Source organism: Delphinapterus leucas, chromosome 5 (assembly GCF_059928025.1).
Source record: "Delphinapterus leucas isolate spDelLeu-1000000601 "Yukka" chromosome 5, BTC_Dleu_Yukka2, whole genome shotgun sequence".
Lineage (NCBI taxonomy): Eukaryota > Metazoa > Chordata > Mammalia > Artiodactyla > Monodontidae > Delphinapterus > Delphinapterus leucas.
In genome coordinates, this window is record NC_143133.1 from 18637491 (window position 1) to 18653845 (window position 16355).

The 16355-nt window shown below is 37.6% G+C and overlaps 1 protein-coding gene across 2 annotated transcripts in view; it reads right to left on the reverse strand.

The window, feature by feature from the left end:
* Window positions 1-16355, reverse strand: part of AFG2A (AAA ATPase AFG2A) — a 334297-nt gene that overhangs the window by 244088 nt on the left and 73854 nt on the right. For both annotated transcript variants that reach the window (XM_022596439.3, XM_022596442.3), the window contains exon 11: window positions 10016-10225. In XM_022596439.3, coding sequence (XP_022452147.2) covers window positions 10016-10225 — 210 coding nt within the window. The remainder of the gene's footprint in view (window positions 1-10015; window positions 10226-16355) is intronic.

Genomic DNA, 16355 nt, shown 5'->3' on the forward strand with positions numbered 1-16355 from the left:
GAAAGTTATTATACAGCCAAAATCCACTGCCTTGTACACTTACAACCAAGAGTAGAGAGCTCCTAATGTTTTGCCAAATTTTCAAAGGTCATGGAACAGTTGTAATTTTCCCCATTGGGTATTAAGATCATTTTGCATGGTTTCATCTTGCATGACCATTTTTAGAGCCCTGCACTACAGGGCAAAACAAGGTCTGCCCATTTATAATATATAATATAAATTATACTTTTACCCAAAAGGGACTATGAACAAAGAGTTAAGAAAGTAAACAACAAAACAATTCGGGCCCATTCAATAAAAGAAGCTTTAGATAATCAGGAGAATGGATTTTTGTTGGGGAGGGGTTGCGGGGGGAGTGAGGAAGGGATAAGAAAATTTTATGCAGAATTTCATTCAGTTTAGAGTGACTACTTAGGCAAGGGTGACCTAATAATAATCAGAAAGGAAACTGCTGGTGTCACTGTTACTTTATTATCATGCAAACTCTGTATTACTGTTACTGTTCTAGCAACTCTCCATAAAAGTCAATGGTGTAGGGCTTCCCTGGTGGCGCAGTGGTTGAGAGTCCGTCTGCCGATGCAGGGGACACGGGTTCGTGCCCCGGTCCGGGAAGATCCCACATGCCGCGGAGCGGCTGGGCCCGTGAGCCATGGCCGCTGAGCCTGCGCGTCCGGAGCCTGTGCTCCGCAACGGGAGAGGCCACAGCAGTGAGAGGCCCGCGTACCGCAAAAAAAAAAAAAAAAAAATTCAATGGTGTAACATAAAAATAGTAAGCCAGGGAAGACATTTCCTTAAGCAGGCAATATACTTAATACATATATACTGCCTTCTAACTATCTGGCTTAACTGAAGGAAAGCGGTTATAGAATCCGGAAAAATGATTACTGTTCTCCATAGAGCTGACTCTAAAAAAGATGACTTGAATATCGATGTTGGAAAGTACAAGGTTATGATCATTTCATGATCTAAGAACACAATACGCTGCTAAAGACAACAGAAAGATTAACATGTTTTAAAAATCTGATGTATAGGCAAACCGACAATATTGTGTTGAAAATGGGAAAATATGGCCTACAGCTTTAAACAATGAAGGGCCATTCCACTACTACGTAGAGGTGGGCTACGTATAGAAAAACCTGCGGATAACAAACAGTGCTTTTTCTCCAAAAACAAAACAAAAGAAAAAAAAATATCAAACAGATTTGAAAATCTAACCTAAGAAGTTAGGGCTGTGAAGAAAATAATTCAAGTCAAGTATTGCTAACAAGTCATAGCAGTAATGAAAAGTACTGTAAGGCCTCTAGAGAACATGTGATTTTGTACAGAACTGCATGCTGAGGAATCCTACCTGGATGACTGGCTTAAAAATGCAACCCCAGTAGCTGAACTGATATGTTACATAAATCCAGAATTCCATATGAAGTCTAGGCAATATCATCCCCAAGAAAGGTTATTTTGAGTTTGAAGTTCAAATTGCCCAAAATCACTGTATTCTGGTACAAGTTGCAAAAGATTAAAATCACTTTCAAAGATATTTACTACATCTTATTCTAACACTAACAGAAAACTTACGGGATCATAAGCTGTGCTGCTATACTTTTTTGTTCTATTTGAGGTCAAATATAATCCAATTCTTAAAAACAGAGGAAAACAGCAACTAGCATCAGCTAATTTTATGAAATCTTGCTAAACGCTTGATATGTATTATCCCCTTACTGCTTACAACACTCCTCTGAGGTGAATAGATTAGCCACCAACAGGCAAAAAAGATAAACAACAGATTAGAATATAAGCATTATGTGAGCTACTCATAGAATGTTATTCGTGGAAGGGCTTTAGGAGAATCACTTACTCTAACCCATCTCACTTAAAACCTGAGCAAAACAAAGCCCAAAGAAGTTAAGTGAAATGCCAGAAGTCCCAGAAAAGTTAAATGACAGAAATGATGACAAGAATACAGGATTTGAGTTCCCAGACTACTTTTTCTAAAAACTATGATGTCCTCTGTTTTCCAAGTTCCAAAAAAAAAGGAAATGTCCACTTAAGATTGTACATGGTACCAGCAATTCAAATTCAAAGGTATTTGTGGGAAAAGATCAAGTGGCAAGGGCAAATTCTAACTGTCAATAAATGGCTGTTAGCATGGGTTAATTTGAAAATAAGGATTTTTGTTGATAACCATCATAGACAAGAGACCATTCATATCTAATTATAAGGGTTAGGTACATATAGTATGGTCTATGAATCCCACATTTGCTCTTAAGTTATTTAACTCTTTTAAAAAATAATACATGAATCCCTAGAATGGATAAGGTTGATGAAAGCTGATAAGGTTATTTCTCTTCTAATTTTACTTACCAAAATAACTATGTTATGTTAGTCCTGCCACATTTCGCCTGCCTAGGTAAGTGCTTCATTGATAAGCGTGACCAAGGAAACCACCAAAAGTAAGTTAAGTACCATAAATTGGCTTGTTTTGGGGTAATGTTATTTTTAATTTTTCCATGACCAAGATTTCAAGTGTTCAAGTTTATAAAACAACAAAAATAACATAAAAACATGTAAAAATCTGTCCAACTGTTCTGTTAAATCTAGTGAAAACTAAACCTGACTTATTTTTTACTGTGTTTCAGTATTTTACACCATATCAGTCACAAATTTAAGTACAATATTTATACCTCATGCTCTTGCAATTTGGCCCCTTTAATCACTACTGGGTTTTTTCCAGTCTTCTCAAGGGCTTTTTAAATGTGTCTGACACCTGCCTGTTGCTTTTGGCTATTACAATTCAAATCAAGGTTGTATAAGTTCCCGAATGTCTAGGGAAGGCAAGTTAACCCAAGCGTTAACTATGGTTAAATGTTATGGAATAAGCTCATAAAAACCCAAAGTCACATGAGATAGAACTATATATATGCAATGTGAGTAAAGGATCTTGAAAATTAATAAAAAGTACAGCATCAGCACACAGAGAAGGCCATTTTGGGAAAGCACTTCAAAGAGTTTGAAAACAGGCATTAAGTACTAGGCAAGAAATGCCGTGGGCAAGTAAAAACCCCTAAAAAGTGAGAGGGTCTGGCAGAGAAGGAAATAGAATTCAAGCTGTTTTCTCAAAAAGTATAATACAAACCTTCCCCACAATTCATTTATTCAAGAAAAGAAAATGACACATTTCTTCAGAACTTACACTGTGGGCACCAAGCTGACTACAGTTAAGCTAGCTATAAAGTGCACTTGTGCACACCCCCCAGAAAAATCCCTTATATTAGTGACCACTCTCATGACTCTCAATCCCCTTTACTGACTACTGTGCACAATCTTAAACACGAGGTCTCAACTTCCATGTTTTAATCTCTAGAAATAACCTTTCTCTTGAGCTACAAACTCATATTCAACACCCTTTTGGACATTTCTGCCATATTGCTCTAAAGGCATTTCAAACTCCACGTATCTAAATCCCAGTCTGGTATCTGCTCTCCCACCTCCAACCTACTTTTCCTCCTCACATGCTAACTCTTCCTAGAGTTGGGGTATTTCCATCTGCCAGTCATTAAAAGTAAAAATTTTAATCACCTTTGACTTCTTTCTCATTTCTCACATACAATTAATCAAGATTCTAAATGCTATCCATTTCATTATAACACTTGCTTAGTCAAATGTCTTTCTTACTGAATCATGAGTTGGTAGATACCAAGGAGACCATCTAATGCACTTTGTTTACCATGTACAGTGCCAGACATACAGAAGGTGCTTAATACATATTTGAGTTATTGTTGCAATACTAAAACATTTACAAATATTTTTAGTGTTACAGACATGAAACTGTAATATTTATTTCAATCCCAATTAAATTTCATTCAAAAGAGATTTAAAAGAAGGAAAAAATAACTAATCTCTCTCAGCTGAAATCCACAAATAAAAATTGAACTGACACAACAACAAAATGCTCTATTATTAAGTAAACTTCTTGGAAATGTAAAAGCATTCTTTTCCTTCTAAATTTCTCTAGGTCTTAGATTCCAAATACTAAAGGTTTTGTTATTATTTGTTATATATATTGTCATTTTTTACTTTTAGCCACGTGTTATAGAATACTTTCATGTCAAGACATTAATCTGATACAAGCCCAACTCAAAAAAAAATTTATTAACATATACAGTTTTAATATATGATGTCTCAAATTTAACATGTCAGCTTATATGGTGCACAAAATTTAAGTAAATTCAATCTAACTTCTACATAACTTTGTGATACTGACCATGGCACAGTAACTATTCTATTTGTCCTAAGAAAAATACATAATTATTAGTTATTCTCTAATAGCCATTCAAACATTGATAAAACTAACTATATGTCTTTATTTAACATGGATGCTAATAACTGTCAACTTAAGAGTATGGGGCACATAAGACAACACTATTTGGAGACATCAAGATTTTTTTAAGTTGAAAAAAAAAAAAACCCTAATGGAAATTAAACAGAAACTCAAAAGGTTTCAGACTCCAGATGAGCCCAAATAGCAATAAACTTGTGGAAGGAGAATAAAGAGTTAGGGTCCACAAAAGGCATGAAACTGGACATAGTTCCTAGTGAGACTCTAAATTAGAAGCTGTACCCAGGTGAAAGAAAAAATAACTAAAACTCTAAAAGAAAGTATTCTTTATAATGTTGGGGCCTGGGGCCAGAACCAACACACCTTTATAGGCTTCAACTGAGAACTGCAGTAAAACAGGCAAGCTCAGGGAAGCCTCAAACCCACTTTCTCTAGCCGACTTCCTCTCAGGGCTCTTCTCAGTCACTTTCCACTATCTTGTGGAACATGAACAGAGGGGTGATGAATAGGAAAGGTCTTCTCCAAAGCCCTCACCCAAGGAACCGACAGTCTCCCTGTGATTCTGCTCCTTCCCTGCAATCCACTCACCATGTACAGCACAGGACAGAACACTTGAGCTGGCCTTTTTTTTTGGCCACACTGCGTGGCATGCAGAACTTCCCCAAACAGGGATGAACCTGTGCCCCCTGCAGTGGAAGATGGAGTCTTAACCACTGGACTGCCAGGGACGTCCTGAGCTGGCCTTTTCAACTTCAGTTACATTCACTGAATCCAGACATAATATGTATGCCCTGATACTGACCTTGGAACTCTTATTTAATTAACAGACTTTTTTGTTTTGGTAAAGTTTAAGGTTTACAGAAGAACTGAGCATACAGTACCAAGAGTTCCCATATACTCATCCCTACCCCAACACACGCTCAGTTTCCCCTATTCTTATCATATATTAATATAGTGTGATACATTTGTCACAATGAACCAATATTGATACATTATTATTAACTGAAGTCCACAGTTTATTCAGGTTTTCTTAGTTTCTACCTAATGTCCTTTTAGGATCTCATCCAGGAAACCACAACAGTATATTTAGCTGTCCTCTCCTTGGGCTCCTCTTGGCTGTGACAGTTTCTGAGACTTTCCTTATTTTTGATGACCTTGACAGTTTCAGGAGTACTGGTTAGGTACTTTACAGAACGTCCTTCAATTTGGGTTTGCCTGATGTTTTTCTCACGGGTAGACATGGATTATGAGTGTTTGGGAGGAAGACCTTGGGAAGAAAGGACCATTCTCATCGCATCATGCACGGACGGGTACATACTAACAACATGACCAATTGGTGTTAACCATGATAACCTGGCTGAGGTAGGTTTCTCCACTACCAAGTAACTCTGCCCCTCCCTCCTTTCCATAAGGAACCCTCTTGTAAGGAAGTCATAACTATATGCAGCCCACACTTAAGAGTTAAGTAGTTATGCCCTCTAAAACTTCTTCACTTACGATTTAAATATAATCCTCTCAAAAGGCCTATAGAGATGAAAAAACTAAGTCTTAGAGAACGCATTTAAGGTTACAGAGCTAAAAAGTGCTAGTGTTAGAAATCAAACCAAAGCTATCTGAATCCTAGCTTAATGCTCTTTTCAATGTAACACACTCAATCTCAAGGGCACAAATTATATAGTAATAGGTAAATTTCAAGCTTCACATTATTCAACCACTAGTCTTTTTCCCTACACTTCCATTTAGCTCATCAGGTTCCTGTTTCTTTGGCAGAGTTTACCCTTTCTTATTAACTCAATCAACTTCCGCTCCAAAGCCATGCTATTTTCCTCAGTTTTCTTTGTCTGAGAGAAACAAAATTATTTTTTAAACTAGGTCTCAGAAACATCTTTCCACATCTCTGAACCTGCCCCATAGAAACTGCCTGAACTACCTTCTCAAGTAAGTTGGTGTAATTAATGAAAAAAAGCACTGGGCACTAGTTTTATTAAAAAAAAAAAAAAAAGGAAAATGGAAGACTGTATAATACAGTGGGGTTTAGTGCTTAGACTCTGGAGTCAGAAAGTCCTGAGATCAAATTTCAGTTCCATTACCACCACTTTGACTTGGAAAAGTCACTTCACCTTCTTAAACATCACTATCCTTATTTGTAATCCTAGAAACTAACCTTAAAGCATTCAGTATGTAAAAGAGGTATCTGTGCAGTTTTCCAGGCAATATCTGCAAAATAAAAGCTCTGTGATTTATAGACTAGCCTAATTTTTTTTTTTTAAAGTTTGAAGATGAACTTGGAACCTACAAAGTTCAAATTATCTTGTACTTTTGGTAACAGAATAGTAGGGAATCTAGTTAAACGAACAATAGTAATTACTTTGAATTGTGCACTGCTTTCAGTAAAATACAGGTTTTTCCTGAAAATGGGATGTATTTTGCACAATTCCTCTCTGGGACAAGTGTCAGAAAAAGTTTCCCCCAAAAGTTAAGGATATACTAAGTTCATTACATCCTTGTACTCACCAATACAGCTAATAAAGGACTTGCTGAAAATCCCTGTCAGAGGCCTAATCACCCTTCTTCCAGAATCAGTAACAGTTCTTCATAAAGTAAAGCAGCCCAGCCATTCAAGGGTAATTAATCTATTGTAGCACTCCAGACAAAAAGCAAGCGAGAAGCAGAGAGGAAATTTCAACTGGAAAATATTTTGACGTAATTGACCCAGATGGCAAACTAAACTTAACCGTATGTCAAGTGCTACAGTCTGCACAAAAACACACACAGATGCCAAAGGCTATTAAGAGCCCACACAAGCCAAGGTGAAGTCTTAACTCTGAGTAGAATATAAATCTTGTAATCACTGTTTAGAAAAGATGCACAGGGGAAGATAAAGGGTTCTTTCATAAACTCAGAGAAAGAAATGTTTAAACTTTAAAATTCTTTATCTTTGGAATTAAAGGTAATCACCATTGCAAAAAGTGTTAGGGAGTTTATTCTTTCAATACATCCAGAACACTTGTGTTTCTCAAAACCAGAGTCTACCTATTTTTTTCGGATCACTTTCAAAATGTTTGAGATTTGTTATCTCAAAAAGTTCAAATTTAATTATAACACTTAAATCCCATAGAAAACAATTATCTATGTTGGAAACAAAAGATAACTTTTTCTTTGTAGGAAAATAAAACTTGAAAGAATACAATATGAATTCCTAACTTCTTTGACTTGATATCCTCATACATAAATGGTATGATATAGCTATTTTAACTCTTCTCATAAGCATTAATCAGACCAAGATGAAAGGACCAATGAAAATGCATAAAAAAGCAAATATTTTTTGTGTTCCCAACTTTTTCTTTTGTAATTTATAAACACATAGGAAAAGTTGAAAGAATAGTAAATGAACACCCATTGTTCACTTAATATATCCTCCACCCAGATTCAAAAATTGAATAATACTGTCAAAGTACACTAAATTGTATAATGAATAAAAGTCCACATTAAATAAAAATTAGTAAATAGGATATGTAATAATCCCTAAGCAAGTACAAACTCAATTTATTAAGAAAATTTCTTAACATCACTTATCTTTTGTGTGTGACCTAAAAGAATTAAATAGTTAATGAAAGGTGCATATAAATTAACACATAGTTGGTTATTTTACATGAAAAAAGAGTCTTCCTCATTTTCTCATCATGAAAAAAGACAAAAGTGAAACTGTAAAGTTATGAAAGGTTTCATATGCAAAAGCAGCAATAAATATATTTCTAAGTAATCCTAGGATAGGCCAGAAAGCAGTCCTGGTAAGCACCTGGATCACAAAAGAGTGAGATACTAATTTGTAAGGAAATATATGTGCTCTTTCTTCCTTGACATTCAAGTGTAAATAACTGTGAGCTAAATCCTCATTAAATAAGTTTTAGATTTCCAGTAGACAGGAAAAATTCAATTATGAATATACACTGTGGAAGGCAGGCACAGAAAAATGGAGATGACAGAAAAAAAAGAGTAGGAAATGCCAGTAAAATGACCATTTCCACTACCACAAGACAAGAGGACAAGGACCAAAGAGAAATCAAGATGTCTCTGGAAATTTCAAAATCACTCATTACTCCAACATTTAAAACTGCAACCTTTAAAACTATGGTAATGATTCAGCGTAACTAATCACAGTGACAATGGTCCCCTCCCCAAATCCCTATCCTATGTCTTCTACAAGATAATAAAAAACAGGCAAACACTAGTGATTGTGAAGATACTGATTCTTAAAAAGCAAATAGCCTAAATACATCTAAATATCATTCCACAAAAAATTTAAGTATAGCTAATCCTTGAAAAATGCGGGGGTGAGGAGCTCTGACCCTCCATGCAGTCAAAGATCTAAGTATAACTTAGTGTAACTTATAGTCGGCCCTCCATTTACACAGTTTCCCCATATCCGCAGATTCAATCCACCTCGGATAATGTAATACTATAGTTTTACTATAGAAAAAAAATCCATGTATAAGTGGAACCACACAGTTCAAACCCACGTTGTTCAAGGGTCAACAGTAAAGTAAAAGGCTGACACTCTGAAATAGGTTTTATACATTCAACCTGCCAATGATTTCAATGTTTTAAGATTAAAAGAACATACTTTATTACAAAAAAAATTCCCTGACAACATCAAAATAAATTATCATGTACCTTTTCTGAAATGACTTTGATAGTTAACATATTTAAATATGTATTTTTGCGATAAAGTCTACAGAAATGGATTTAAGGTTTTATATATACATATACATGTATACTAAAATATATATATATATTTAGTAAATGGATATATTATCATGTTATACAGAAGTTAATAACAAAATTAATATATAGTCCTACAGTAAATGCAAAACTACATATCAGGTAAGATAATCTATCCCAAGTAATAGGGCAGGGCAGTAAACAAATAAAATATGCATGTGTGTGTTTCAGAATATAAATAATGTATATATATCTTCTGACTGGGAAAGTGTTTTTAAAAAATTTATTTTCGGGGACTTCCCAGGTGGTCCAGTGGTTAAGAATCCGCCTTCCAATGCAGGGGACACAGGTTTGATCCCTAGTTGGGGAACTAAGATCCCACATGCCGCAGGGCAACTAAGTCCGTGCTCTCTACAGCCCATGTGCCGCAACTAGAGAGCCCGCATGCCACAACTACTGAGCCCATGCGCTCTGGAGCCCGTGTGCCACAACTAGAGAAGTCCACGTGCTGCAACAAAGAGCCCGTGTGCTGCAACTGAGACCCGATGCAGCCAAATAAATAATGAATATTAAAAATAAAATGATTTGTACCATATAAGGTATTTGATTTCTTTTAAAATATTATGTTTGTAAATATTAAATTTATTAAATTCAATCAAATTTATAATTAAGTCTTGGTTAAACAAAAGTGATTAGTACAATTTTAAAATGTAGAAACTAAAGAAAACTGGTTTCTATTACACATGTAAGAAATATTGAGAATCAAGAAACTAAACCATGATTTGCTGATTATAGGCACTAATTTATCTCCCATCTCCCTATATTATATTGCCATCAATCTCAAATAAAAATCAACTACTCCTTAAGATGGCCTTTTATGCTCTCCTAAGGGTAGGAATCAGAGGATTGGACGGGGGTGCCTAGAAGACAGAGTAGCAGTTAAAAAATTTAACACCCTACCTTTACAGCTAGGAAATTCAGCCCACTCTCATTGGCCAAAGCCTTTGCAATCATTGTTTTAGAGCATCCAGGAGGCCCATACAAAAGAACTCCTTTAGGTGGCTGAATACCCATTTGGGTGAAAGACTCTGGATGTTTCAAGGGCCATTCCACAGCCTGTTTCAGCTTCAGTTTGATATTTCCCAGTCCTCCTATATCTGACCAGGATACCTGCAAAACAAACAAGCAAATAATAAAAATTTTAAAATATATATATGCAAGAAGGGAAACAGAACTATTTAAGAATCAATAATCTCCTAAATATAATTTCAACAGCATCAAGAAGTAAATTAGGAGTTTATAAAATGTGAGCTGCGTATTATAGAAATACTAAAGAAAAACAAAATGTTTGTTTGCCAAGACTTGTATAAGTAACTGGTTCAACGACTGAACATTCTGATAAGTCTATATTCTATTCTACGTGGCTGTAAAAACTAGCTTTCATCTGTTTGAAAATGCTTTGAATCAGTGCTCCAAGGTCTCATCTATATATCTAAGTTCTTGTATTTCTTTTTTAGCAAAATTACTTTTAAATATACTTCTGTAGGTCCTTATGGAACATGTAATCTTTTCTGCCTTTGGTATATTAATAAAGAACCCTCAAAATTTTGTTCCCCCCAAAAGGCCCCCCAAACAAGATAGCTCTTTAGATATTTACTTAATAAATATTCATTGAGAAATACGTACCATATAGTGTACACAGGAAATAGATAAGACATAAATCCAGACTTTAAAGAACTTAACAACTACCAGTAACATGCACATAAATAACTATAGTACAATGGAAAGCATACTAACCACAATAACAAAGAAAGAGAAAAAGACTTTGGGACATCCCAGGAAGAAAAGATTATTCCCAGCTGGAAGGCAAATCTGAAAGCCAACTCTTGAAGCATGGATGAGATCCAGAAATGTGAAAATAGGGACAATGTCAGATAGAGGCCAGTGAGAGGCCCATAAAAAGGGGGTTCCCTTTTCTCCACACCCTCTCCAGCATTTTTTTCTTTTTCTTTTGCGGGCCTCTCACTGTTGTGGCCTCTCCCGTTGCAGAGCACAGGCTCCGGATGCACAGGCTCAGCGGCCATGGCTCACGGGCCCAGCCGCTCCGTGGCATGTGGGATCTTCCAGGACCAGGGTGCGAACCTGTGTCCCCTGCATCGGCAGGCAGACTCTCAACCACTGTGCCACCAGGGAAGCCCTGTTTGTAGATTTTTTAATGATGGCCATTCTGACTGATGTGAGGTGATATCTCATTGTAGTTTTGATTTGCATTTCTCTAATGATTAGTGATGCTGAGCATCCTTTCATGTGTTTGTTGGCAATCTGTATATCTTCTTTGGAGAAATGTCTATTTAGGTCTTCTGCCCATTTTTGGATACCTAGGAATAAACCTACCTAAGGAGACAAAAGACCTGTATGCAGAAAACTATAAGACACTGATAAAAGAAATTAAAGATAATACAAACAGATGGAGAGATAAATCATGTTCTTGTATTGGAAGAATCAACATTGTGAAAATGACTATACTACCCAAAGCAATCTACAGATTGAATGCAATCCCTATCAAACTACCAATGGCATTTTTCACAGAACTAAAACAAAAAATTTCACAATTTGTATGGAAACAACAAACACCCCGAATAGCCAAAGGAATCTTGAGAAAGAAAAACAGAGCTGGAGGAATCAAGCTCCCAGACTTGAGACTATACTACAAAGCTACAGTAATCAAGATAGTATGGTACTGGCACAAAAACAGAAATACAGATCAATATAACAGGACAGAAAGCCCAGAGATAAACCCATGCACATATGGTCACCTTATTTTTGATAAAGGAGGCAAGAATATACAATGGAGAAAAGACAGTCTCTTCGATAAGTGGTGCTGGGAAAACTGGAGAGCTACATGTAAAAGAATGAAATTAGAACACTCCCTAACACCATACACAAAAATAAACTCAAAATGGATTAAAGACCTAAATGTAAGGCCAGACACTATCAATTTTTAAATTTTCTGTTGAACCTTTAAAGTAGGCTGCAGGTATGACACTTCTAAATACTTTAGCATACCTCTCATGAAAATAAACATTCTGGGAAGAAATTTTTAAGGAGGGTAGTCAACAACTATTAAAAATTAATAGATCAGAAAGTAGAAAGAATTAAAAAGAAATGGTCAGTAGATCTGGCAATGAGGTTACTGGATAGTGGTTTAATTCAATCAGTAGAGTTTATTTTTATGCCTTTTAAGAGTGGCATATATACATACCCACAATACACACATACATGCATACACATACAGGCATACACATGCATACATGCATACATAGAGGGACAGTATGTGTGTGTGTGTGTGTATATATATATATATAAAATGGATAAAAGCTGTATTTATAACTATCATAGATACACAAGTCAGGGAAGCAACTTATAAGAACTAAAATTACACTATGTTATTGTTATGATGCTGCATGATGCCTATTCAGTTGTTACTATGCAACTATTATACTTATACAATGAGAACAGCATGCTCTGTTGGAGAACATGTTCCATGAGAAACAGCTATTCCATACCTTGGAGCATGTTTGAGTTATACCTTGAGTACTATAGCAGAATATTTAGTTAAGCTAATTTAATAAGCACACATACAGATAAAATTTTCAAGATTAGTACATAACTATATCCTTCCTAATTAATAGCATTTAAAACAAAATTCAATGATATGCCTATAAATGGCTAGGAGGATGTTTTTCTCAGATATATATGAAACTAAATAAACCTGGCAATATGATAAAATTTGGTATTTAATACATTTGAGTGTGTTTGGTTTTTAATGAGTCTTTTAAAAAATCTTTAAAAACAGTCATTTAAAAGAACCTAATATAAGATATTAAACTCACATGGAACACACATGGAAATCACCAAAATAAAAGGAAGTCCATATCATAAAAAATGACCTCTTTAGTTAGGGATCAGGGAATAGTAGCAAACAGTGTCAGCTGGACCAGGAGCTGAAGAAGGTGTGTTCCTCAAGAGAAATTAAGATGCTCTTACCAGAAAACTGAATGTTCACTGGACATGGAACAGGCCAAAACACCAATGCCACTGCATGGACTAGTAGTCTATACTGAGGAGTTGGTCCATTGCCCTGAAGGCTGTAAGAACCAGCAGAAAAGTGAAACAATCCTATCCCCTTCCTATCTCCTGACCTTCGGGGCTCTTGCTTCACCAACTGTCTCTCTATTCCTGCTTTCATTATATTCTTCACTATATTTTTTCCTCAGCCTACAAATATTTCCTTTTTCTCCCCATCCTTCAAAACAACCTTACTTTGATATTATTTCTACCTAATATTATACCTCCTCCTTTCTCATCACTAAACTTTTTGAAAGATAGTTAATACCCCTCTACTTCTACTGCACTTATATTTTCCACTTTATATTTCAGTTAAGTATTTATCCCCCCAAGCAGTGATAGGAAAGGAGAGTAAAAGATAAAAAGTTTAAGACTAAGGGCATTATGTCAGAACATCTCTAGACTCTCAGGAAAATTTGAGGCAAAGTCATCTTCAGAAACATCTATCAATCTATTAAATACTGACTAAATGCCTATTTCATACTATGCTGGTTCCTGGGAAAAAAATAGTTCCTGTCCATACTGAGTTTTTGACCTGATGGAATATTTCCTTAAAAAGGCATACTTTCATAATTATGCAATTACTATAAAGCCTGGTATATGCTAAAAGGGTAGTCACAGAGTTTAAATGGACGGTCTGGAAAAGCTTTTCAGAAGTGACATATGAGGTGGGATCTAATAAACACAGAAATTAGTCAGCTGAAAGTAACAGCAAATGCCGTGGAGAAGACAAAGGTAAAAAAAAAAGCATTATACATTAGGAGAACTAAATAAAAGTAATTCAGGAACAGGGGTGCTGAGGGCAAAGCGGAGAGATTCCCGCATAGAGGATCGGTGCCGACCGGCACTCACCAGCCCGAGAGGCTTGTCTTGCTCACCCGCCACGGCGGGCGGGGCTGAGAGCTGAGGCTCGGGCTTCGGTGGGAGCACAGGGATTGGCGGCTCAAACACAGCCTGAAGGGGTTAGTGCACCACGGCTAGCCGGGAGGGAGTCCGGGGAAAAGTGTGGACCTGCCGAAGAGGCAAGAGACTTTTTCTTCCCTCTTTGTTTCCTGGTGCGCGAGGAGAGGGGTTTAAGAGCGCTGCTTAAAGGAACTCCAGAGACTGGCGCGAGCCGCGGCTAAAAGCGTGGACCCCAGAGACGGGCGCGAGCCGCGGCTAAAAGCGCGGACCCCAGAGACGGGCGGGAGACGTTAAGGCTGCTGCTGCCGCCACCAAGGGGTCTGTGTGCCAGCACAGGTCACTATCCACAGCCCTCTTCCGCGGAGCCTGGGCCGCCCGCCACTGCCGGGTTCCCGGGATCTAGGGACAACTTCCCAGTGAAAACGCACGGCGCGCCTCAGGCTGGTGCAACGTCACGCCGGCCTCTGCCGCCGCAGGCCCGCCCCGCACGCAGTGCCCCTCCCTCCCCCCACAGCCTGAGTGCGCCAAAGCCCCCGAATCAGCGGCTCCTTTAACCCCGTCCTGTCTGAGCGAAGAACATACGCCCTCAGGTGACCTACACGCAGAGGCAGGGCCAAATCCAAAGCTGAGCCCCTGGAGCTGTGAGAACAAAGAAGAGAAAGGGAAATCTCTCCCAGCAGCCTCAGAAGCAGCGGATTAAAGCTCCACAATCAACTTGATGTACGCTGCATCCGTGGAATACATGAATAGACAACGAGTCATCCCATATTGAGAACGTGGGCTTCGAGGGCAAGGGCTATGATTTTTTCCCCTTTTCCTCTTTTTGTGAGTGTGTATGTGTATGCTTCTGTGTGAGATCTTGTCTGTATAGTTTTGCTTCCACCATTTGTCCTAGGGTTCTATCCGTCCTTTTTTTTTTTTAATTTTTTTCTGAATAATTAATTTTAATTTTAATAACTCAAACATACCTTTCCTTCCTTCCTTCCTTCCTTCCTTCCTTCCTTCCTTCCTTCCTCCCTCCCTCCCTTCCTCCCTTCCTTCCTTCCTTCCCTCTCTCCTTTAGACAAGGAATCATCCCAAATTGAGGAGGTGGACTTTGAGAGTAAGATTTATGATTTTTTCCCCTTTGCCTCTTTTTGAGAGGGTGTATGCTTCTGTGTATGATTTTGTCTGTATAGCTATGCTTCCACCATTTGTCCTAAGGCTCTATCCGTCCCTTTTTTTCTAAATAATTATTTTTTAATTCAATAACTTTATTATACTTTATTTTATTTTACTGTATCTTCTTTCCTTTTTTCCTTCCTTTCCTCCTTCTTTCCTTCCTTCCTACCTCCCTCCCTTTCTTTCCTTCTTTTCTTCTTTCTTTCTTCCTTCCTTCCTTCCCTCCTTTCTTTCTTTCTTTCTTTCTTTCTTCCTACTTCTACTAATTCTCTCTACTTTCTCTCCCTTTTATTCTGAGCCATGTGGATGAAAGGCTCTTGCTGCTCCAGCCAGGAGTCAGGGCTCTGCCTCTGAGGTGGGAGAGCCAACTTCAGGACACTGGTCAACAAGAGACCTCCCAGCTCCATATAATATCAAACGGCGAAAATCTCCCAGAGACCTCCATCTTAACACCAGCACCCAGCTTCACTCAACGACCAGCAAGCTACAGTGCTGGACAACCTATGCCAAACAGCTAGCAAAACAGGAACACAACCCCACCCATTAGCAGAGAGGCTGCCTAAAATCATAATAAGTCCACAGATACCCCAAAACACACCACCAGACGTGGACCTGCCCACTAGAGAGACAAGATCTAGCCTCACCACCACAACACAGGCACTAGTACCCTCCACCAGGAAGCCTACACAACCCACTGAACCAACCTTAGCTACTGGAGACAGACATCAAAAATAACGGGAACTACGAACCTGCAGCGTGCAAAAAGGAGACCCCAAACACAGTAAGATAACCAAAATGAGAAGACAGAAAAACACACAGCAGATGAAGGAGCAAGATAAAAATGCACCAGACCTAACAAATGAAGAGGAAATAGGCAGTCTACCTGAAAAAGAATTCAGAATAATGATAGTAAAGATGATCCAAAATCTTGGAAATAGAATGGACAAAATGCAAGAAACATTTAACAAGAACCCAGAAGAAACAAAGATGAAACAAGCAACGACGAACAACACAATAAATGAAATTAAAAGTACTCTAGATGGGATCAATAGCAGAATAAATGAGGCAGAAGAATGGATAAGTGACCTGGAAGATAAAATAGTGGAAA